The sequence below is a fragment of the Microcaecilia unicolor genome, chromosome 3, assembly GCF_901765095.1.
Source record: "Microcaecilia unicolor chromosome 3, aMicUni1.1, whole genome shotgun sequence".
Classification (NCBI taxonomy): Eukaryota; Metazoa; Chordata; class Amphibia; order Gymnophiona; family Siphonopidae; genus Microcaecilia; species Microcaecilia unicolor.
The window spans coordinates 349,224,517-349,250,275 of record NC_044033.1 but is presented as its reverse complement, the minus strand read 5'-3'; the positions used below and the strand labels follow the sequence as shown (position 1 = coordinate 349,250,275).

The following is a 25,759-nucleotide window of genomic DNA, read 5'->3' as shown; positions in this document are numbered from 1 at the left end:
GTCCATAGTTAGAATGTCTGAGCAGGTTACAGCTCGGCAGATGTTGAGACTTCTCGGCCACATGGCTGCCACAGTTCATGTAACTCCCATGGCATGTCTACACTTGAGATCAGCTCAATGGACCCTAGCTTTCCAGTGGTATCAAACTGCGGGGGATCTGGAGGATGTGATCCAACTCTACACCGATTTTTGAAATTCTCTTCACTGGTGGACGATCCTGTCCAATTTGACCATGGGATGACCATTCCAAATTCCTCAGCCACAAAAGGTGCTGACGGATGCATCCCTCCTAGGATGGGGAGCTCATGTAGATGGACTTCACACTCAAGGAGCTTGGTCCTTCCAGGAAACAGGCCTTCAGATCAAACCCCTGGAGTTGTGAGTGATCTGGAACGCTCTAAAGGCTTTCAGAGATCAGCTGTCCAACCAAATCATCTTGATTCAAACACAATCAGGTTGCAATGTATTACACCAACAAGCAGGGGGGCACCGGATCTCGCCCTCTGTCAGGAAGCTGTTCAGATGTGGCTTTGGGCTCGCCGTCACAGCATGTTTCTCCAAGCTACTTATCTGGCAGGTGTAAATAACAGTCTGGCCGACAGACTGAGCAGGGGAATGCTACCACACGAGTGGTCGCTGAACATGGGCGTAGCCCGCAAGATCTTCTGAGGGTGGGGCACCCCCTTGGTGGATCTTTTTGCCACTCAGATAAATCACAAGGTCCCTCAGTTCTGTTCCAGGCTTCAGGCCCACGACAGACTAGCGTCTCCTTCACTGGGGAACAGGCCTTCTGTATGCATATCCTCCCATACTTCTAGTAGGGAAGACTTTGCTGAAACTCAAGCAAGACCGCGGAACCATGATCCTGATCACACCCTTCTGGCCGTTTCAGGTTTGGTTCCCTCTTTTTCTGGAGTTGTCCTCCGAAGAACCGTGGAGATTGAAGTGTTTTCCAACCCTCATCACCCAGCCTGAGGGTCGCTTCTACATCCCAACCTCCAGTCTCTGGCTCTCACGGCCTGGATGTTGAGAGCTTAAAATTTGCTTCCTTGGGTCTTTCAGAGAGTGTCTCCCAGGTTTTGCTTGCTTCCAGGAAAGATTCCACGAAGAGGTGTTACTCTTTCAAATGGAGGAGGTTTGCCGTCTGGTGTGACAGCAAGGCCCTAGATCCTCTTTCTTGTCCTACACAGACCCTGCTTGAATACCTTCTACACTTGTCAGAGTCTGGTCTCAAGACCAACTCTGTAATGTTTCACCTCATTGCGATTAGTGTTTATCGCCGTGTAGAGGGTAAGCCTATCTCTGGGCAGTCTTTAGTTCACTTCATGAGAGGTTTGTTTTTGTCAAAGCCCCCTATCAAACCTCCACCAGTGTCATGGGTTCTCAACATCGTTCTCACCCAGCTGATGAAAACTCCTTTTGAGCCACTGAATTCCTGCCATCTGAAGTACTTGACCTGGAAGGTCATTTCAGCTCGTAGGGTCAGTGAGCTTCAGGCCTTAGTAGTGCATGCACCTTTATACTAAGTTTCATCACAACAGAGTAGTCCTCCACATGCACCCTAAGTTCCTACCGCAGGTGGTGTCGGAGTTCCATCTGAACCTGTCAATTGTCTTGCCAACATTTTTTCCCCGACCTCATGCACACCTTGGACTGCAAGAGAGCATTGGCCTTTTACGTGGAGCGGACGAAGCCCTTCAGACAGTCCGCCCAGTTGTTTTTCTTTCGATCCCAACAGGAGGGGAGTCGCCATCGGGGAAACGCACAATTTCCAATTGGCTAGCAGATTGCATTTCCTTTATGCCCAAGCTGGGCTTACTCTGGAGGGCCATGTCACGACTCATAATATTAGAGCCATGGCTGCGTCAGTGGCTCACCTAAAGTCAGCCTCCATTGAAGAGATTTGCAAGGCTGCCACTTGGTCATCAGTCCACACATTCACATCTCACTACTGTCTTCAGTAGGATACCCGATGCGACAGTCGGTTTGGACAGTCAGTGCTGCAGAATCTGTTCGGGGTTTAGAATCCAACTCTACCCCCCTAGGTCCATTTTTGTTCTGTTCCAGGCTGCACTCTCAGCTAGCTGTATATAGTTTCAGGTTAATCTAAGTTATGTCCTCGCCGTTATGAGGCCCAATTGACCAATGTTCATTGTTTTGAGTGAGCCTGGATGCTAGGGATACCCTACATGTGAGAACAAGCAGCCTGCTTGTCGTCAGAGAAAGTGAAGATACTTACCTGTAGCAGATATTCTCCGAGGACAGCAGGCTGTGGAGGAGTGGCCTAGTGGTTAGGGTGGTGGACTTTGGTCCTGGGGAACTGAGGAACTGAGTTGGATTCCCACTTCAGGCACACGCAGCTCCTTGTGACTCTGAGCAAGTCACTTAACCCTCCATTGCCCCAGGTACAAATAAGTACCTGTATACAATATGTAAGCCGCATTGAGCCTGCCATGAGTGGGAAAGCGCGGGGTATAAATGTAACAAAAAAAAAAAAAACCCTCCCACCTCCCCTTTGGAGTTATTGGTTATTTTGTTTGTTTTTTGATTTAACTGAGGAGATGCGCGGCAGGCGGGAAATCAGTCTTCACGGTGCGCTCTGCACGTGCACCAGAAGAGTCTGGCAAAAAAATTTTTTTAATATTTTGCTTTTGCAAAACACCGGTTCCCGGGCTGACGCGGACGTTGACCCACATGTGAGAACAATCGGCCACTGTCCTCGGAGAATACCTGCTACAGGTAAATATCTTCACTATTCAACAAAACATTTTTTTTTTTGTTACATTTGTACCCCGCGCTTTCCCACTCATGGCAGGTTCAATGCGGCTTACATGGGGCAACAGAGGGTTAAGTGACTTGCCCAGAGTCACAAGGAGCTGCCTGTGCCTGAAGTGGGAATCGAACTCAGTTCCCCAGGACCAAAGTCTCTCACCATGGAGCGATACAAAGGCATTATAACGTCCTCATTTTTGTTTTCCATTCCTTTCCTAATAATACCTAATATTCTGTTTGCTTTCTTAGCCGCCGCACACTGAGCAGAGTGTTTCAATGTATCATCAACAATGACGCCTACATCCCTTTCCTGGTCGGTAACTCCTAATGTGGAACCTTGCATTACAACAGTGACTTTGAAAAGCTAGGGACTTCACACCCACACCTTGCACATTTAAAATTCAGCACACTGTATGATCATCCTCTCTCATACAGTTCTTTAAACTCAGTATTTAACAATGAAAATATAAGATGTGCATACTAGGTCATATTAAAGGGCCATCAAGTCTAGCATCTGGTTTCTGAGAGTGACCAGTCCAAATCACAAGTAGATAGCCTGCATGGTCTGCAGTGGTTTATGAACTTCCCTAAACCCAGCTCTAACTGCTTTAACCACATTTTTCAGCTAAAGATTTTATAGCTTAATTCAATATTTAGTGAAACATTTTGTACAATTTTTTTCAAATATGATACTAATTAATTTCTTGAAGTGTCTGCTTTTCTTTGCACAATTTGAAAAGGTAAACAACCATTCTTCATTGGTACCACCCTGCTCAGGATTTAATTATAGCCTTTTAAATTCTCTTATCCTGCTAGACCAGTCCAAACGGGTGTGCTCCCCAACCAGTAGCTGTAGGCAGAGAACACATATCTTTCAGTGATGTCTGAATTATAAGGATTGGTGCAGTCCAGGAACTTGGCAATATTTTCTGCCAGCAGCATATGATCTTAGTGTGGATTGGTGTGGTAGGATTCAATGTAGCCTGACTTTCTGGGATGTAGCGCAAGACCTTTGGCCCTGAGATTGAGCTCCAGGACCATATGCTAAGCTGTCCGTGATTGGTCTAAGGACCTTTCCCCTGATTGAGCTGGAGAGAAGTTTCCTATACAGGACTCAAATCTATAGGTCTCTTTTCTGGTGAGTTGTTCATAAGTACACAAGTATTGCCATACTGGGACAGACAGGTCCATCAAACCCAGCATCCTGTTTCCAACAGTGGCCAATCCAGGTCACAAATACGTGACAGTATCCCAAAACAGTACAGTACATTTTATGCTGCTTATCCTAGAAATAAGCAGTGGATTTTCCCCAAGTCCATTTTAATAATGGTCTATGGACTTTTCCTTTAGGAAGCTATCCAAACCTTTTTTAAATCCCACTAAGCTAACTGCTTTTACTACATTCTCTGGCAAAGAATTCCAGAATGTAATTACACGTTGAGTGAAGAAATAGTTTCTCTGATTAATTTTAAATTTTCTACTTTGTAGCTTCATTGCGTGCCCCCTAGTCCTAGTTTTTTTGGAAAGAGTAAACAAATGATTCACATCTACCCATTCCACTCCAATCATTTTATAGGCCTCTATCATATCTCCCCTCAGCTTTTTTTTTTCTCCAAGCTGAAGAGCCCTAGTTGCTTTAGCCTTTACTCATATGGAAGTCATCCCATCCCCTTTTATTATGTTCATCGTCCTTCTCTGTACCTTTTTCTAATTCCATTATATCTTTTTTTGAGATGCGGTGACCAGAATTGAACACTACTCGATGTATGGTCTCACCATGGAGCGATACAAAGGCATTATAACATCCTCATTTTTGTTTTCCATTCCTTTCCTAATAATACCTAATATTCTGTTTGCTTTCTTAGCCGCCGCACACTGAGCAGAGTGTTTCAAAGTATCATCAACAATGATGCCTACATCCCTTTCCTGGTCGGTAACTCCTAATGTGGAACCTTGCATTACAACAGTGACTTTGAAAAGCTAGGGACTTCACACCCACACCTTGCACATTTAAAATTCAGCACACTGTATGATCATCCTCTCTCATACAGTTCTTTAAACTCAGTAGCTATGAAATACTAGCACAGTACTTCATAACTCCAGCTCCTTTTCTCCATCATTTATAGATGAGACACTTGCTAAGGCTAATGGTGATGTGCTTATAGTAAAAAACAAACAAAAAAAACCAAACAACCTGGCAAGCCAAAAATCAAATATAAATAAGAATTCAGACTCTTCTAAGATAAGATTTCCTGCCGTTAAGCAACATTGTTTTAGATTCTTGACGGTTATTAATATTTCTTACTTATTCTAATTAAAAAAAGAAAGAAGACCAGATTTAGAAATATCAAAGTGTACCTATTGATTGTGGAGAATCCATGTAGGGATTACATAATGAGAGTGATCTGTACCTAACATTATTTGTGGGGGTGGGGGGGGGGGGGTCCTTTAGTGGCAAAAGTATACTGTAAGTTCTAGGTCTGTACTAGTCCTTACAGTAGAGATGACAATTTTGAATGCAAGTGTTTCCTACCCCTGCATCTGCTGATTGAGAAGCACAACCCACTTGTCTAGACTGGTCTAGTAGGACTTAAACAAAAAAGGAATATGCATGACCAATACCTTCTGTCAGCTCTTCCTTCAAGCTGAATAAGCCTAACCTGTTCATCCTGACATCATAGTGGAGCTCTTCCATCCTCTTTATCAATTGATTTACCCTTCTGTGTATCTATTTTCTAGTTCAGCAATATCTGGTCTGAGATGGGGTGACCGGAACTACACGCATTGCTCAGTATGGTTTCACCATGAATCTCTGCAGGGACATTATAATATGTATGTTCTTTATCCCTTTCTGAATAAGTTATAGCATTCTTTTAGATTGTTTTGATTTGCCACTGCATACTGGGTTGTGGATTTCAACATTTAGTTAAAACCCAGGAAAATTCTTGAGTTGTTATGAACAAAGTTTCTTTTGTTAATTAGTTGTCACATTGCCTCTTAGGAATTTTGCCTAAATTCTTTCATACAGAGCTGTTTCTCTTCTGTGCATTTGAGAGCTTGCCTGTATTGAGTATCTCACTTCACATCTTGCTGCTATATTGTTAGGTTTAGGTTTCGCTAGTAGTTTCACTTGAATGTGTAGGGTTCTCTGAGCATAATCCACTTTCAGTTTAGCTCACGGATGAATGGCCTGATATTTTTCTCTAGAATTTTCTGATAAATTATTCTTTATCATTCCATGAATGATGGGAAGATGTCCACTGCCTGATGAACCAAAGGAGCCCTACACCATAATAACTTCCACCACCATGCTTCACTCTCGGTATAAAAGTTCATTCTTTTGAGGGTATGTTCAGTTATGTCTCTGCGGATGATACCAAACTCTGTAATAGGGTGGACATCCTGGAGGGTGTGGATGGCATGAAGAAGGATCTAGCGAAGCTTGAAGAATGGTCCAATAATTAGCAACTAAGATTTAATGCTAAGAAATGCAGGGTCGTGCACTTGGTGGTACAAGAATCCAAGGGCATGGTACAATATAGGGGGTGAAGTGCTTCTGTGTACAAAAGAAGAGCAGGACTTGGGGGTTGATCGTATGATGACCTTAAGGTGGCCAAACTGGTAGAAAAGGTGACGGTCAAAGTCAGAAGGATGCTTGGGTGCATAAGGAGAGGGATGACTAGCAGGAAAAAAGAGGTGATAATGTCCTTATATAAGTCTCTGGTAAGGCCCCATTTAGAGTACTGCGTGCAATTCTGGAGACCGCATCTACAGAAAGATATAAACAGGATGGGAGGGGGTTGGCAAGATAGCAGCTTGAGTTTCGAGAGCTTACAGGGATTCAGCGTTCTCTGGCACCTTTTCTTGGTATTTTCTTCTTTTTCTCCAGAATGCCTCATACAAAGCGAAAAGCGATGGTTAATAGCCAACTGTCGCTGGCTAGAACCTCTTCCCAAGTTCAATACACGCTTGACTGGTAAGTGACGATTCACCCACAGGAAATTGGGGTAGCGAACCCTTCTCAGAATGCAGATGGAAAAGTGTTGACTCTCTTGGGGTCAGAAACAACCCTGGAGCTGAATCCACCACCATGTCCTGCAATTTTCAGGAGAGTGGCAGGAAATCCTGCTGAAGTGGTAGACGCTGATGGTAGGACCTGGGTTGGCGGTGCTGTGCCTAAATTTGCAGAGAATGTGAACCAGGAGTCTGGAGCTCCCATGGTGGCTACGCTGGAATCCATCTGGAAGGCAATTCAGGATTTGACTCAAGCGGTAACCAAATCTGCCCAAGATATCCCCCTTCTTATGAGTAAAGTGGATAATTTGACTCTATCTTTGGAAAGTGTTAAACAGGAATCTGCTTTGCAATTTTCACACACAATCTGAGGTTAACAATTTGAAATCTACAATGGAAGTTTTGGTGAAAGATAAGACTTTGATTCATTGAAAAATAGAGCAAATTGAGAACTATAATAGATGTTTAAATTTTCGTGAATTGAACTTTCCCAGGGCTATGGGTATAACCCCCATAGATTTTTTTTTTTTTTCAAGAAATATCTTATTGAAATCTTGAAGCTCCCTCTTACAGTGTTTGTCCCTGTTAATAAGATTTACTGTCTTCCTATCTTCTCAAGTCGGGGATGAGCCCATGGGTCCTGGTGATTTAGCTCAGACACAAGATATTGAGACTGGAATTTAAAGATTTATCTGCATTATTAGAGGATTCTGTGAGTGATGTCTCTAATCGAGGGACACTGAATGTCTCATTCGTATTTGAACAAGACCTTAATGCTGTGATTGTATTTTAAGGATTCTCAAGTTCCCTTCTGTGGTCATAGAATTTGGATATACCCAGATGTAGCAAAGGTTACACAAGATAGGAGAAAGTTATTCTTGTCTGTCGGAGAAGAGATGAGGGCTCTTGGTGCATCGTTTCTACTGGCATATCCATTCAAATGTCTAGTTTGGTATTTGGGTATTAAGTATATTTTTTTTGTACCAGAACGGTTGAGAACTTATTTGGATATGAAGAAACTTTCTGGTGGATTGAGAGAAACAGCTGACTAAGCAATGAAATATATTTGTGGGTTTAATTGGGTTAAGCCTTTCCTATGTATGTTACCTTATTTGATCTCCTTATGTTTATTTCACCCCCCCCCCCCCTTTTTTTTAGGTCTAAGGAAGAGACTATGGAATTAGTTTCTCATACATCATTTATTAATAAGGCTAACAGCATCTCTGTCCCGTAGCCCTCCTGGAAACCTGACTGGCAAGGACTCACCGCCCCCACCCTATCCACACAACTAGTTGACGAAAAACTGCCCTCTCAACCAGCATAGCCATCAATCCCAAATTTGATATGTGCCTGTAATTGGCCACATCCATCACATCCTTTCCTTCCTCATTCAGGACTAGATACATATCCCACTAATTCTCAGAAACTAACATGTATTTTAGAAAAAGCTTAGTTTTCAATTACTGTCTAAACAGTCAATAAGAAAAGATCATTTTTACTTGTTTTGGTAGAGAATTCTACAAGACAGGTCATAACCTATGATTTTACATTTTATAGTTTGTAAACAAGCTGTGGAAGGACTTAGCAAAGCTAATTTCATACTGTGATTTTTAAACTCAACAAAATAGCACATTTAACCTGGTGTAATGCAAAAAAAACTTACAGGGTACAGAATGGAAAAATCAGTGTTGCACAGAAAAAAGCCTAATCTGTAAATCATGAATAAATTGAAGTCCTCCTATAAGGAAAAGGAGAAGACCTCAGTGATCTATACAAAAAGTACTTAGCCTCTATAGCAATAATTGCTCATAAAAAAATCCATTTCTAATCAACTTTCTAAAATGATGATGAATAATGCCAAATCTAATGCTGTGCAAGTGATTCAAGTAGATTCGATCATATCTAAACAAACTCAGTTGGACTTTGAAGTAACAGATTCAGGATAACCAGGCTCAGTTTGTTGGATGATGATGGAAAATGTGGAGAACTCCAAGGAATTTAAATTTAACAGTACTTTAATTTTCTTTTTTTCTAGACTTATTTCACCTAGAGATATTCCACATATTTTTAAAGGAAATTTTTAAGTAGTTTTTGCCACTGGTGCAGAAGCTATACCACATATTGACTGTCCCGGTAAAATCTGGGGGAGGGGGGGAGGAAGCAAGTCATTTTTGGATATAACACCATTGATAGAACAGAAGAAATTAAAACAAGAACTACATTAGTCTCTGTCGTTTTTCAAGATAAGGATGATTTGTTGAGACTGTATCTTCAGAAATTTCAACCCACCTTTTTAGGTGGGAAGATATAGATCTTTCCAGATGTTTCAAAATGGACTCAAGAAAGGAGAAAATTATCGGGCATGAGACAAGAAATGATATCTTTGGGAGACAGATTCTAGCTTACATTGTCCTATAAATATGCTTCTCTTTAAGGATAAAAAGTATATTCTCCGAGGACAAGCAGGCTGCTTGTTCTCATGACTGGGTGACGTCCGCGGCAGCCCCCACCAACCGGAAAAGCTTCGCGGGACGGTCGGCACGCAGGGCACGCCCACCGCGCATGCGCGGCCGTCTTCCCGCCCGTGCGCGACCGCTCCCGCTAGTTCCTTTTTTTCCGCGTCTGGAGAGAGTCGTGCCTTTGCCGCTCTCTCTGTTTCAGCCGCCGGAAAGCCGATCGCGTTTACGCGGATCGTTTTTTCTATTTAGTTTTTCTACACCGCGTCCTCCGGTTTTTTCTTTCTTAAAAAAAAAAACAAACTGAACGTGTGGAGCACGCGCTCCCTTTTTCCCTCGTTTCTAGCGGGGACGCCGCGTTGCGGCCTAGTGGCCGCACGGTGGTTTTTCCTTTTTCGAGGTGTGATTTCCGCCACCATCGACGACTTTAACTTCGCCGACGCGATTTTTCCGTCGATGTCCTCGAAGGTCCCGAGTGGATTTAAAAAGTGTGGTCGGTGCGGCCGGCCAATCTCGCAGACCGACACCCACGCTTGGTGCCTCCAGTGCCTCGGGCCGGAGCACAATCTCAAGTCGTGTCCCCTGTGTCTCGGTCTCCGGAAACGGACTCAGGTTGCGAGGCAAGTTCTGCGGGACCGTCTTTTTGGAACTTGCGCCGGCCCCTCGACGTCGACCTCGACGGCATCGGTATCGACGCCCGGTCCTTCGGTACCGGTATTGATGCCCGAGACATCGGCACCGATGGCATCGACCCCAGGAGAACAGGTCCCGTCGGCCCGCCGGTCCTCCGGTGAGGGTAGAGGTGAGAGGCCGCGTGGGCAGTCGGCCCCGGTCACTCCCTCAGCCCGTGGCCCACGGGACCGAACCCTGTCTGACCCGGTTCCTCGTGACCGAGGGGGATTGTCCTCCTCCTCCTCCATACCTCCCGGCGCCGGTGATGTGCATCGCAAGAAGAATAAGAAGCGTCGTCACCGGTCGCCCTCGATGCATCCGGACATCGGAGCGGAGGCGACGCCGAAGCGTCCACGTCGAGAGGAGAGGTCCCCGTCGGTTGTGGAGGTACCGACGCGACAGGGTCCCGGCACTTCGGTGCCGTCTCCTGGCCCCCACCAGATTCTGGCACCGACACCCCTACCGGCCCCACCGCCTTTCCTGGCAGCGGGCCTGGACGAGTGCCTCAGAGCCATCCTTCCAGGGATCCTGGAAGGGCTGATGCGCCAGGCTGTGCCGGCACCCCCGGCGCCGATGACTGTGGCGCCGGCGAGCTCTAGCCCGGCGCCGGGGCCGTCGACACCGCCGCCGCTTGCGGCGCCGGTCTCGACCGCCACGCAGGTGGAGTCCCCGTCGACGTCGATGGAGGGAGCTTCGTCCCCGCCGGCGCGGGAGTCCACCGCTCGACGACACCGAGGCCTCGGTGCCTCGATGTCGAGCCGGGCCCGGTTCAGGACTCAGCTACATGAGCTTATGTCCGATACCGAGGATGAGGCCTCGTGGGGGGAAGAGGAGGACCCTAGATATTTCTCCTCAGAGGAGTCTACGGGCCTTCCCTCGGACCCCACGCCTTCACCGGAGAGGAAGCTCTCACCTCCTGAGAGTCTCTCCTTTGCCTCCTTTGTGCGGGATATGTCTATCAGCATTCCCTTCCCCGTGGTCTCTGTGAAGAGCCGAGGGCCGAGATGCTCGAGGTCCTCGACTATCCATCACCACCTAGAGAGTCCTCCACGGTACCGCTGCACAATGTCCTCAAGGAGACACTGCTTCGGAACTGGATGCGACCGTTAACTAATCCCACCATTCCCAAGAAAGCAGAGTCCCAGTACAGGATCCACTCTGACCCAGAGTTAATGCGGCCACAATTGCCCCATGACTCGGCGGTCGTGGATTCTGCTCTCAAGAGGGCACGGAGTTCGAGGGATACCGCCTCGGCGCCCCCGGGGCGGGAGTCTCGCACTCTGGACTCGTTTGGGAGGAAGGCCTACCAATCCTCCATGCTCGTGACCCGCATCCAGTCATACCAGCTCTATATGAGCATCCACATGCGGAACAATGTGAAGCAGCTGGCGGACCTGGTCGATAAGCTCCCGCCGGAGCAGTCCAGGCCTTATCAGGAGGTGGTCAGGCAGCTGAAGGCGTGCAGAAAGTTCCTGTCCAGGGGTATCTATGACACCTGTGACGTGGCGTCTCGTGCTGCGGCCCAAGGTATAGTGATGCGCAGGCTCTCATGGCTGCGTGCCTCTGACCTGGACAACCGCACCCAGCAGAGACTGGCTGACGTCCCTTGCCGGGGGGATAACATTTTTGGTGAGAAGGTCGAGCAGCTGGTGGACCAACTGCATCAGCGGGAAACCGCCCTCGACAAGCTCTCCCACCGGGCGCCTTCAGCATCCACCTCAGCAGGTGGACGTTTTTCCCGGGCCCGGCAGGCTGCACCCTATTCTTTTGCAAAGCGTAGGTACAACCAGCCGGCCCGAAGGCCTCGTCAGGCACAGGGACAGACCCAGCGCGCTCGTTCTCGTCAACAGCGTGCGCCTAAGCAGCCCCCTGCGCCTCCACAGCAAAAGCCGGGGACGGGCTTTTGACTGGATCCACGGGAACATAGCCGCCCTCAAAGTGTCCGTACCGGACGATCTGCCGGTCGGGGGGAGGTTAAAATTTTTTCACCAAAGGTGGCCTCTCATAACCTCCGACCAGTGGGTTCTCCAAATAGTGCGGTGCGGATACGCCCTGAATTTGGCCTCCCTGCCACCAAATTGTCCTCCGGGAGCTCAATCCTTCAGCTCCCATCACAAGCAGGTACTTGCAGAGGAACTCTCCGCCCTTCTCAGCGCCAATGCGGTCGAGACCGTACCACCCGGGCAGGAAAGGCAGGGATTCTATTCCAGGTACTTCCTTGTGGAAAAGAAATTCTCCGAGGACAAGCAGGCTGCTTGTTCTCACTGATGGGTGACGTCCACGGCAGCCCCTCCAATCGGAAACTTCACTAGCAAAGTCCTTTGCTAGCCCTCGCGCGCCCGCGCGCACCGCGCATGCGCGGCCGTCTTCCCGCCCGAAACCGGCTCGAGCCGGCCAGTCTTCTTTTGTCCGCACTCGGTACGGTCGTGTTTTCGCCGTGTCGAGCCCCGGAAAGTCGACCTCGCGCGTCCAATTTGTTTTGAACGTGTTTTTTTCCTTCGGGAAAGCTTTGTCCTAGTCGGGAAGTGCTCCGGAAACCCCCCGCCGGGTTTCGTGTAAATCCTCCCCGTACTTCCAGCTTTTTTGCCCCGGTAAGTTTTCTTTCGTCGTCGGGGTAGGCCTCTTTTCGGCCTCGGTCGAGATTTTTTCTCCCTCTAAATTTGGTGCTTCAAATTTCGCCATTTCGGCTTTTGATTTCGCCGGCGTGATTTTTCCGCCCATGACATCGAAGCCTTCCAGCGGCTTCAAGAAGTGCACCCAGTGCGCCCGGGTTATCTCGCTCACTGATCGACACTCGTCGTGTCTTCAGTGTCTGGGGGCCGAGCACCGCCCTCAGAACTGCAGTCTGTGTTCCCTGCTTCAAAGGCGGACTCAGGTAGCGAGACTAGCCCAGTGGAACGTGTTGTTCTCGGGCTCTTCGTCGGCATCGGCACCGGGATCTTCGAGTGCATCGACGTCGTCAGCGTCCAGACCTTCTTCCTCGGCCGCCCCTGCATCGAGTGCATCGAGGCATCGGGCCTCTGCATCGGCGCCGAGACATCGGATAGCTGCATCGACGTCGGTGGTATCAGGACCTCGTCTGCTGATGTCGTCGGACGGTGGTGCATCGGGTGGAGTGCAGGTGAGGGCTGTCCATTCCCCTGCTGGTGGCGGTGAGCCCTCGGGTGGGTCTCCGCCTACCCTGAGGGCTCCTGCGGTACAGCCCCCCCGAGATCGACCTTCTTCAGTCTCGGCCCCGAGGAAGCGACGGATGGATTCGACGTCCTCCTCGTCGGTGCCGGGGAGCTCCGGTGACATGCTTCGGAAGAAATCGAAGAAGCATCGACACCGGTCTCCTCCCCGTGTCGGCACCGAGAGCTCTGGGTCGCCGAGGGATTCGGCACCCAGCAGGCATCGGCACCGAGAGGACCGCTCACCCTCTGTTCAGGAGGTGTCGATGCGCTCCGCTCTGGACAGCCCGGAACAGCCTCCACGCCCGGAACAGGTACTGACGTCGACGCCTGCATCGACCTCTCAGCCTTTCTCTGCAGCCGCTCTAAACGAGAGCCTCCGGGCCGTTCTCCCAGAGATTCTGGGAGAGCTGTTGCGCCCTACCCCTCCGGTACCGGCGGTGCTTGCGCCACCGGTACCGTCGAGCGTGGCGCCGGCTGGCCCATCGCCCAGGTTGAGGTCCCCGACCGCGGCCACCTCCCAGGAAGGCTCCCCGACTACGTCGGCGGAGGGAGCTTCGCCGATGCGGGCGAGGGAGTCTACCTCTCGACGCCCCCATCGTGGACGGGGTTCCACGGAGTCGAGCAGGGCGAGGTTGCAGACACAGGTCCGTGAACTTGTGTCTGACACCGAGGGTGAGGCCTCGTGGGAGGAAGAGGAAGATCCCAGATATTTCTCTGACGAGGAGTCTGAGGGTCTTCCGTCTGATCCCACTCCCTCTCCTGAGAGACAGCTTTCTCCTCCCGAGAGCCTGTCTTTTGCCTCCTTTGTCCGGGAGATGTCTACGGCCATCCCCTTCCCGGTGGTTGTGGAGGACGAGCCCAGGGCTGAAATGTTTGAGCTCCTGGACTATCCTTCTCCACCTAAGGAAGCGTCCACTGTTCCCTTGCACCATGTCCTGAAGAAGACATTGCTTGCGAACTGGACCAAGCCATTAACTAATCCCCACATTCCCAAGAAGATCGAGTCCCAGTACCGGATCCATGGGGACCCAGAGCTGATGCGCACTCAGTTGCCTCATGACTCTGGAGTTGTGGATTTGGCCCTAAAGAAGGCTAAGAGTTCTAGGGAACATGCTTCGGCGCCCCCGGGCAAGGACGCTAGAACCTTAGACTCCTTTGGGAGGAAGGCCTACCATTCCTCTATGCTCGTGTCCAAGATCCAGTCTTACCAGCTCTACACGAGCATACACATGCGGAATAATGTGCGGCAGTTGGCGGGCTTGGTTGATGCTCTTCCCCCTGAGCAAGCCAAGCCTTTTCAGGAGGTGGTCAGGCAGCTGAAGGCGTGCAGAAAATTCCTGGCCAGAGGAGTTTATGACACTTTTGATGTTGCGTCCAGGGCCGCTGCTCAAGGTGTGGTGATGCGCAGGCTCTCATGGCTGCGTGCCGCCGACCTGGAGAATAGAATCCAGCAGCGGATTGCGGACTCGCCTTGCCGTGCGGATAACATTTTTGGCGAAAAAGTCGAGCAGGTGGTAGAGTCTCTCCACCAGCGGGACACCGCATTCGACAAGTTCGCCCGCCGGCAGCCTTCAGCTTCTACCTCTACAGGTAGACGATTTTTCGGGGGAAGGAAGACTGTTCCCTATACTTCTGGCAAGCGTAGGTACAATCCTCCTTCCCGACAGCCTGCGGCCCAGGCTAAGCCCCAGCGCGCTCGCTCTCGTCAGCAGCGTGCGAATCAGCAAGGCCCCGCGGCTCCCCAGCAAAAGCAAGGGGCGAGCTTTTGACTGGCTCCAGCAGAGCATAGCCGACATCCAAGTGTCAGTGCCGGGCGACCTGCCTGTCGGAGGGAGGTTGAAAGCTTTTCACCAAAGGTGGCCTCTCATAACCTCCGATCAGTGGGTTCTCCAAATAGTCCGGCAAGGATACACCCTCAATTTGGCCTCACAACCTCCAAATTGTCCACCGGGAGCTCAGTCCTACAGCTTCCAGCACAAGCAGGTACTTGCAGAGGAACTCTCCGCCCTTCTCAGCGCCAATGCGGTCGAGCCCGTGCCATCCGGGCAAGAAGGGCTGGGATTCTATTCCAGGTACTTCCTTGTGGAAAAGAAAACAGGGGGGATGCGTCCCATCCTAGACCTAAGGGCCCTGAACAAATATCTCGTAAAAGAAAAGTTCAGGATGCTTTCCCTGGGCACCCTTCTCCCCATGATTCAGCAAAACGATTGGCTATGCTCTCTGGACTTGAAGGATGCCTACACACACATCCCGATACTGCCAGCTCACAGACAGTATCTGCGATTTCAGCTGGGCGCACGCCACTTCCAGTACTGTGTGCTACCCTTTGGGCTCGCCTCTGCGCCCAGGGTGTTCACAAAGTGCCTAGCTGTGGTAGCAGCGGCGCTTCGCAGGCTGGGGGTGCACGTGTTCCCATATCTCGACGATTGGCTGGTGAAGAACACATCCGAGGCAGGAGCCCTGCAGTCCTTGCAGATGACTATTCGCCTCCTGGAGCTACTGGGGTTTGTGATAAATTACCCAAAGTCCCATCTTCTCCCAGTGCAGAAACTCGAATTCATCGGAGCCCTGCTGGATTCTCGGACGGCTCGCGCCTATCTCCCAGAGGCGAGGGCCAACAACTTGTTGTCCCTCGTCTCGCGGGTGCGAGCGTCCCAGCAGATCACAGCTCGGCAGATGTTGAGATTGCTGGGCCACATGGCTTCCACAGTTCATGTGACTCCCATGGCCCGCCTTCACATGAGATCTGCTCAATGGACCCTAGCCTCCCAGTGGTATCAGGCCGCCGGGGGTCTAGAGGACGTGATCCACCTGTCCACGAGTTTTCTCGAATCCCTGTATTGGTGGACGATTTGCTCCAATTTGACTCTGGGACGTCCCTTCCAAATTCCTCAGCCTCAAAAAGTGCTGACCACGGATGCGTCTCTCCTGGGATGGGGAGCTCATGTCGATGGGCTTCACACCCAAGGAAGGTGGTCCCTCCAAGAAAGCGATCTACAGATCAATCTTCTGGAGTTGCGAGCGATCTGGAACGCTCTGAAGGCTTTCAGAGATCGGCTGTCCCACCAAATTATCCAAATTCAGACAGACAATCAGGTTGCCATGTACTATGTCAACAAGCAGGGGGGCACCGGATCTCGCCCCCTGTGTCAGGAAGCCGTCAGCATGTGGCTCTGGGCTCGCCGTCAAGGCATGGTGCTCCAAGCCACATATCTGGCAGGCGTAAACAACAGTCTGGCCGACAGGTTGAGCAGGATTATGCAACCTCACGAGTGGTCGCTCAATTCCCGTGTGGTGCGACAGATCTTCCAGGCGTGGGGCACCCCCCTGGTGGATCTCTTCGCATCTCAAGTGAACCACAAGGTCCCTCAGTTCTGTTCCAGGCTTCAGGCCCACGGCAGACTGGCGTCGGATGCCTTCCTCCTGGATTGGGGGGAAGGTCTGCTGTATGCTTATCCTCCCATTCCTCTGGTGGGGAAGACTTTGTTGAAACTCAAGCAAGACCGAGGCACCATGATTCTGATTGCTCCCTTTTGGCCGCGTCAGATCTGGTTCCCTCTTCTTCTGGAGTTATCCTCCGAAGAACCGTGGAGATTGGAGTGTTTTCCGACCCTCATCACGCAGGACGAAGGGGCTCTTCTGCATCCCAACCTCCAGTCTCTGGCTCTCACGGCCTGGATGTTGAGGGCGTAGACTTTGCCTCTTTGGGTCTGCCAGAGGGTGTCTCCCGCATCTTGCTTGCTTCCAGGAAAGACTCCACTAAGAGAAGTTACTTCTTTCATTGGAGGAGGTTTGCCGTCTGGTGTGACAGCAAGGCCCTAGATCCTCGCTCTTGTCCTACACAGACCCTGCTTGAATACCTTCTCCACTTGTCTGAGTCTGGTCTGAAGACCAACTCCGTAAGGGTTCACCTTAGTGCAATCAGTGCATACCATTACCAAGTGGAAGGTAAGCCGATCTCAGGACAGCCTTTAGTTGTTCGCTTCATGAGAGGTTTGCTTTTGTCAAAGCCCCCTGTCAAGCCTCCTACAGTGTCATGGGATCTCAATGTCGTTCTCACCCAGCTGATGAAACCTCCTTTCGAGCCACTGAATTCCTGCCATCCGAAGTACTTGACCTGGAAGGTCATTTTCTTGGTGGCAGTTACCTCGGCTCGTAGAGTCAGTGAGCTTCAGGCCCTGGTAGCCCAGGCCCCTTACACCAAATTTCATCACAACAGAGTAGTCCTCCGCACTCACCCTAAGTTTCTGCCAAAGGTTGTGTCGGAGTTCCATCTGAACCAGTCAATTGTCTTGCCAACATTCTTTCCCCGTCCTCATTCCTGCCCTGCTGAACGTCAGCTGCACACATTGGACTGCAAGAGAGCATTGGCCTTCTATCTGGAGCGGACACAGCCCCACAGACAGTCCGCCCAATTGTTTGTTTCTTTTGATCCCAACAAGAGGGGAGTGGCTGTAGGGAAACGCACCATATCCAATTGGCTAGCAGATTGCATTTCCTTCACTTACGCCCAGGCTGGGCTGGCTCTTGAGGGTCATGTCACGGCTCATAATGTTAGAGCCATGGCAGCGTCGGTAGCCCACTTGAAGTCAGCCACCATGGAGGAAATTTGCAAAGCTGCGACGTGGTCATCTGTCCACACATTCACATCTCATTACTGCCTGCAGCAGGATACCCGACGTGACAGTCGGTTCGGGCAGTCAGTTCTTCAGAACCTGTTTGGGCTTTAGGATCCAACTCCACCCCCCGAGGGCCCTGTTTGTTCTGTTCCAGGCTACACTCTCAGTTAGTTGGTAAATTTTTTAGGTCAATCTCAGTTATGTCCTCGCCGTTGCGAGGCCCAATTGACCAATGTTGTTGTTTTGAGTGAGCCTGGGGGCTAGGGATACCCCATCAGTGAGAACAAGCAGCCTGCTTGTCCTCGGAGAAAGCGAATGCTACATACCTGTAGAGGGTATTCTCCGAGGACAGCAGGCTGATTGTTCTCACAAACCCGCCCGCCTCCCCTTTGGAGTTGTGTCTTCCCTTGAAGTGTATTGTCTTGCTACATACTGGACTGGCCGGCTCGAGCCGGTTTCGGGCGGGAAGACGACCGCGCATGCGCGGTGCGCGCGGGCGCGCGAGGGCTAGCAAAGGACTTTGCTAGTGAAGTTTCCGATTGGAGGGGCTGCCGTGGACGTCACCCATCAGTGAGAACAATCAGCCTGCTGTCCTCGGAGAATACCCTCTACAGGTATGTAGCATTCGCTACAGGGGGGATGCGTCCCATCCTAGACCTGAGAGGCCTGAACAAATTCCTGGTCAAAGAAAAGTTCAGGATGCTTTCCTTGGGCACCCTTCTGCCAATGATTCAGAAAAACGATTGGCTTTGTTCCCTGGATTTAAAGGACGCATATACTCACATCCCGATACTGCCAGCTCACAGACAGTATCTCAGATTCCGCCTGGGCGCACGGCACTTTCAGTATTGTGTGCTGCCCTTTGGGCTCGCCTCTGCCCCACGAGTGTTTACAAAGTGCCTCGTGGTGGTAGCGGCGTACCTTCGCAAGCTGGGAGTGCACGTGTTCCCATATCTCGACGATTGGCTGGTCAAGAACACCTCGGAGGCAGGAGCCCTCCGGTCTATGAAGTGCACTACTCAACTCCTGGAGCTGCTGGGGTTTGTGATAAATTACCCAAAGTCCCATCTCCAGCCAACTCAGTCTCTGGAATTCATAGGAGCTCTGCTGAATACCCAGACGGCTCAGGCCTTCCTTCCCGAAGCGAGGGCCAACAATCTCCTGTCCCTGGCTTCCCAGACCAGAGCGTCTCAGCAGGTCACAGCTCGGCAGATGTTGAGACGACTGGGTCATATGGCCTCCACAGTTCATGTGACTCCCATGGCTCGTCTTCACATGAGATCTGCTCAATGGACCCTAGCTTCCCAGTGGTTTCAGGCCACCGGGAATCTAGAAGATGTCATCCGCCTCTCCACCAGTTGCCGCACTTCACTGCTCTGGTGGACCATCCGGACCAATTTGACCCTGGGACGTCCATTCCAAATTCCGCAGCCCTCGAAAGTGCTGACGACGGATGCATCTCGCCTGGGGTGGGGAGCTCATGTCGATGGGCTTCACACCCAGGGTCTGTGGTCCCTCCAGGAAAAGGATCTGCAGATCAACCTCCTGGAGCTCCGAGCGATCTGGAACGCACTGAAGGCTTTCAGAGATCGGCTGTCCTGCCAAATTATCCAAATTCGGACAGACAATCAGGTTGCAATGTATTACACCAACAAGCAGGGGGGCACCGGATCTCGCCCCTTGTGTCAGGAAGCCATGGGCATGTGGCGCTGGGCTTGCCAGTTCGGCATGCTCCTTCAAGCCACGTACCTGGCAGGTGTAAACAACAGTCTGGCCGACAGACTGAGCAGAGTCATGCAACCGCACGAGTGGTCGCTCCATTCCAGAGTGGTACGCAAGATCTTCCGAGAGTGGGGCACCCCCTCGGTGGACCTTTTCGCCTCTCAGACCAACCACAAGCTGCCTCTGTTCTGTTCCAGACTTCGGGCGCACGGCAGACTGGCGTCGGATGCCTTTCTCCTCCATTGGGGGACCGGCCTCCTGTATGCCTATCCTCCCATACCTTTGGTGGGGAAGACCTTACTGAAGCTCAAGCAAGAACACGGCACCATGATTCTGATCGCGCCCTTTTGGCCCCGTCAGATCTGGTTCCCTCTTCTTCTGGAATTGTCCTCAGAAGAACCGTGGAGATTGGAGTGTTTTCCGACTCTCATCTCGCAGAACGACGGAGCGTTGCTGCACCCCAACCTTCAGTCTCTGGCTCTCACAGCCTGGATGTTGAGGGCGTAGACTTCGCTGCGTTGGGTCTGTCTGAGGGTGTCTCCCGTGTCTTGCTTGCCTCTAGGAAGGATTCCACTAAAAAGAGTTACTTTTTCAAGTGGAGGAGGTTTGTCGTTTGGTGTGAGAGCAAGGCCGTAGAACCTCGTTCTTGCCCTGCACAGAACCTGCTTGAATACCTTCTGCACTTATCGGAGTCTGGCCTCAAGACCAACTCAGTAAGGAATCACCTTAGTGCGATTAGTGCTTACCATTATCGTGTGGAAGGTAAAGCCATCTCTGCAGAGCCTTTAGTCGTTCGATTCATGAGAGGCTTGCTTTTGTCAAAGCCCCCTATCAAGCCTCCCAAAGTGTCATGGGATCTCAACGTCGTCCTCACCCAGCTGATGAAACCTCCTTTTGAGCCACTGAATACCTGCCATCTGAAGTATTTGACCTGGAAAGTCATTTTCTTGGTGGCAGTTACTTCAGCCCGTAGGGTCAGTGAGCTTCAAGCCCTAGTAGCTCATGCTCCATATACCAAATTTCATCACAACAGAGTAGTGCTCCGCACCCACCCAAAGTTCCTGCCGAAGGTGGTGTCGGAGTTCCATCTTAACCAGTCAATTGTCTTGCCAACATTCTTCCCCAGGCCGCATACCCGCCCTGCTGAACGTCAGTTGCACACATTGGACTGCAAGAGAGCATTGGCCTTCTACTTGGAGCGGACACAGCCCCACAGACAGTCCGCCCAATTGTTTATTTCTTTCGACCCTAACAGGCTAGGGGTCGCTGTCGGGAAACGCACCATCTCTAATTGGCTAGCAGATTGCATTTCCTTCACTTACGCCCAGGCTGGGCTGACTCTTGAGGGTCATGTCACGGCTCATAGTGTTAGAGCCATGGCAGCGTCAGTGGCCCACTTGAAGTCAGCCACTATTGAAGAGATTTGCAAGGCTGCGACGTGGTCATCTGTCCACACATTCACATCACATTACTGCCTTTAGCAGGATACCCGACGCGACAGTCGGTTCGGGCAGTCGGTGCTGCAGAATCTGTTTGGGGTGTAAATCCAACTCCACCCTCCAGGACCCGAATTTATTCTGGTCAGGCTGCACTCTCAGTTAGTTGTTCTTCGTAGGTCAATTTCTGTTATACCCTCGCCGTTGCGAGGTTCCATTGACCTGGGTTCTTGTTTGAGTGAGCCTGAGAGCTAGGGATACCCCAGTCGTGAGAACAAGCAGCCTGCTTGTCCTCGGAGAAAGTGAATGATACATACCTGTAGCAGGTGTTCTCCGAGGACAGCAGGCTGATTGTTCTCACCTACCCTCCCTCCTCCCCTTTGGAGTTGCGTTTTCTTCATTTTTGCTAGTCATTCAACTGGCGGGAGCGGTCGCGCATGGGCGGGAAGACGGCCGCGCATGCGCGGTGGGCGTGCCCTGCGTGCCGACCGTCCCGCGAAGCTTTTCCGGTTGGTGGGGGCTGCCGCGGACGTCACCCAGTCGTGAAAACAATCAGCCTGCTCTCCTCGGAGAACACCTGCTACAGGTATGTATCATTCACTTTTTCTTTGAACCACTTCAGTTGTGCAGCTTTCTCAGTGCTTTTTTTGAGGGGGTACTTGGGGGTACTGAGTAGCGGCACCTTGTCCATTGTCTACTAAAATTGACCCATGGTCCCCAAGTTTTAATGAAAGTGCTCAGTCTTTACACACCAATTCTGCCTTGTCATAGATTCTGTGACTGGTTGCAGGGGGCCTGGCTATTGTGGGGTGGGTCCCTCAGTGATCACCCCACCCCTGATGGGTGGCCTAGCATTTGAGTACCGGCACCTTTTTCGCTAGCAAAATGCACTGAGCTTTCTTAACTTGCAGGGTATCTTGGGCCCTATTTCCAATGAGTCTGCTGGTTAGATGTGTTGTAGAAAGGTTAACTTGTTTGTCTTTGTTCCTTTTTTTCTTTACCCATTTTCCCTTGGATATTGATTTTGGATCTCCTGTTTGTGAACTAATGAGCTTGGATATAACTTACAGAAGTTTCTTTACTACTAATTGTAACTTTTTTTAATGTATTGATTTTGTTTATATCTAAGCAATTTTCCTTTCAAAGATGAAGATGTTTGTCTTTGTAAAATTTAATTGCATTAATACACAAATTTAAAAAAATGCCAAATCTTTGAGAGATACAAAACAAATATAAATTCAATATAAACTTACTGAATTATATAATGTCTCATTAGTCAAACTATAAACAGAATAAAGTACTTAATAATACAGAGAGTAATGTGCAGGAGGCATGTTCAGCAACTGCAGTGGCTGAAAGAGTTATGAGTGAGATTCCCATTGTGTACCTATGGAGAAAATGCTTTGTACATAAACTCCAAAGTGGTTCTATTCAGTAAAAACCACTTTGGAGTTTATGTAGAATAGAAGATGCTGCCATAAATTTAAAATGCCCCTTTGATTCTGCCACAGTATGTCATAGTCCATTTGTGAAAATAGATGCAAAACAAAGCAAATACTGATTACCTACACAGTAGCACTCTGGACTACATTATAAGATGCTTTGCAGAATGTTAATAAAATTTCATCTCCTGGGAAACTAATCCAGAGTGTTTTAGAAGAGTTAGGAAAGAAACCTACTGCATCTAGGATAAATGGGCTAACAACTTTTTTTTTTTTTTTCTTCTTCCAGGTTGGCCCCAAAGGAAAAGTTGTAGGCATCGATCATATCAAAGAGCTAGTGGATGACTCCATACATAATGTTGGGAAGGATGATCCTACCTTTATATCTTCAGGAAGAGTCCAACTTTTAGGTGAGCCTCAAATGACCAAGTGGGCTGTTTATGCGTCTTATATAAGTAGGTTTCTTATAATTGTAGAGGAGTGGTCTAGTGGTTAGGGTGGTGGACTTTGGTCCTGAGGAACTGAGTTTGATTCCCACTTCAGGCACAGGCAGCTCCTTGTTACTCTGGGCAAGTCACTTAACCCTCCATTGCCCCAGGTACAAATAAGTACCAGTATACAAAATGTAAGCCGCATTGAGCCTGCCATGAGTGGGAAAGCGCAGGGTACAAATGTAACAAAAATTTAGGCACAGATCTCATGATGCTTTCACTGAACTGCATGCAAGAGAAAGTTTCTCGTTCTCTGGGGATACTGCTTGAATTTCTCCTGAATTGTTTTTAGATATGTGTGTGGGGGGGGGGGGGGGGGGTTGTTTTTGTTTTTTAGATCTATAAGCTTTCTTTGGCACATAGCCCTCAGTTTAGATGACTATGTGCTTGTGACCAATATTTCTGGGAAGCCAAGCAATTTACTGCAGCCTTGCATTACTTTCAAAGACTTGTTGCCTTATATTTTGCATCTTTTCATGTTTTTTTTTCTCAGACTGTGAATAATTTGGGTGTTCATTCTGAGGGTGTGTTGTCATTCCTAGTCCAACTTGCTATCACTTTTTCTTAAATCTTATTAGCATTTTATGGACCATGATAGCACAAACTCTGCAAAAACTCCTCGACCAAAACAAAATTTTCTCATTTAAACTTCATGGGAAAAGTAGAATTTGACACTTAGCTATTTCCTTTGAGATTCAGCAGATTTTGTATCGGAAACTGTCAGGGGCCGATGAGTTGGTCAGCACAGGTCATGGTGGACAAGGCCTACTTTTTGGTTGAATCTATGCAAAAATACTAAGCTAGGTCCCTAAACTCCAGGACTCATTCAATAGTAATATACTCTCTGCAGGTTTGTAAAGCCATATATAGTGATGTGAGTGTTGGCCTCCTGTTTTTCCCTGTTATTACATATGTCATACTGAATTTTTAAACAAAATGTAATATTAGACAAAGGGAACCTGAGTAAACAAGTTTTTAATTACTGCTTCATTTAAGAAACAAAAATGGTCCAAAACCTATATCACTCCTACGAAAAAGTAACTGCCCCCCTAAACTTAACTGGTTGCACCACTTTTAGCAGCAATAATTCCAAGGAAGCACTTCCTATAATTTGTCAGACTTTCAGATCACTGTTGAGCAAGCTAAGCCTACTCTTTGTACATGCATGCTGGGTATTAAAGGTTCTCGTGCTTTTTAAAATCTTCACTGGTTGTGTACAGTGCATGAAGACAAATATGACTGGTTAGCTATTCTAAATAGGGGGTCCTACCACTTTAATGCATATTTGGTTCTTTTCTGTGCTTTGCTGGTTCCGTTTGACGTTGGATACAGAATTTATGCCTGCTTGAACTGTCATCCAGCTATCGGTTTCACCATACTCAGCTACCTTAACATCTATTTAAGTTTACCAGCTAAGACCAACCATTATGGTTCGTGTGTGTGGAATGCAGCTGCTCCTGTAGCATTTGGTTAGAAAGCATGTTGGTCACACCTTTATCAGTTTTTTTTTTCCCTTTATTGTTTGCCTGTTAAATTTTTTGTTAGGCTTTATTTAACACCTTTTTGAATAAATTTATCCAAGGCAGTGATGAGTGGGGCACATACTGCTCATCGTGAGAATAATTGAAGAGCTTATTTCCAAAACCTCTGTCCAATGCAACTAATATGGACTTAGCTGGTTTTGGAAATGTCTTTCAATTGTTAGTTACACACCAACCCTATGGAGCTTTTTAGTTGTTGCTCTGATGACAGGATAATTTTTGTGGTCCATCTATTTGAACATTGCTTTAGAATGCGTACAGGTCATTTTTTGAACAAGCTTTTGAATAACTGTAGAATTATAGCTACAGTGAGTTTTAGTTGCATTAGGTTTAAATAGATGTGTGATTGCATTTTTATTTTGTGCCAGTGTTTTAATGTTCCTTTGGGGCTCATTTTCAAAGCATTAAGGAGTCCTTTTACCAAACTGCAGTAAAAGGTTTTTGACACACGCTGAGGCCCTCTTTTACCGCAGCGGATAAAAGGCTTTTTTTTTTTTTTTTTTTTTAAAGTAATGGCCTTTTGGCAAGTGAACCAATTGCCATGCGGCCATTTCTGGGGGAGCACTTACCTACACCCATTGTGGCGGTAAGGGCTCCCATGCTAACCTAGCAGTAACCAGCAAGCACAATGCACTGCCTGATTACTGCCGGAAGTGGCATGCGCTAGGGGTAGGAACTATGCTGGGCTGCTATGGTAGTCCAGCGCTAGTTCCGGATTAGCGAGCAATAAGTCTGCATTGGGTTTACCGCCGCTTCATAAAAGACCCCCTTAGACTTACAAAGTTCCATAGTAACCTATGGAACTTTGTGTGTCCAAGTGCTTTGAAAATTTGGCTCTCTATGTGTTGTTTATGTGTTAATGAATATGCTTTTGTTAAACACACAGAGGTATTAATGATCTGTGATATAAAAGCATAATAAATGAGATTATAAATTCAATCTTAATTCAGAGTTGATTATGTTATTCGTAGGTTAGTTTGAAACCTAAGGTACTCGTAATTGTTCTGATCAATGCATAGCTTTCCACCATAGGCACCAAATAATCATTCTGGATGGGTATGGCTGGTGATTAAAATGTAGTGAACTTTTTTTATTTCATCATCTGTGTTCTTCATTAGGCTTTATGTATTTTGTTTTATACTACAGTGTCTTTCTCCTGCAATATCTATGTCAGTTGTTTAACCTTCTATATCCAAGGCTAATACAGTAATAGGTAATTTAGCAACATATTTAATATTTAGTGCAAAGCCTAAATTAAGTACACAGGGATTTCTTTTTCATGGATAGTTTACAGGAAGTAGTAATTGAGTGAAGTTAAGTCTAGTCCTCAAGTTCAGAAACTTTTCCCCCAGGATAACATTGTTACACACATATACTGTTGATGGTGTCTGCAAATACACCTCTAAAAATATGTAAATTCT

At 48.6% G+C, this 25,759-nt stretch overlaps 1 protein-coding gene across 3 annotated transcripts in view; it reads left to right on the top strand.

The window, feature by feature from the left end:
• Window positions 1–25,759, top strand: part of PCMT1 (protein-L-isoaspartate (D-aspartate) O-methyltransferase) — a 64,588-nt gene that overhangs the window by 18,896 nt on the left and 19,933 nt on the right. For all 3 annotated transcript variants that reach the window (XM_030198482.1, XM_030198483.1, XM_030198484.1), the window contains exon 5: window positions 22,596–22,716. In XM_030198482.1, coding sequence (XP_030054342.1) covers window positions 22,596–22,716 — 121 coding nt within the window. The remainder of the gene's footprint in view (window positions 1–22,595; window positions 22,717–25,759) is intronic.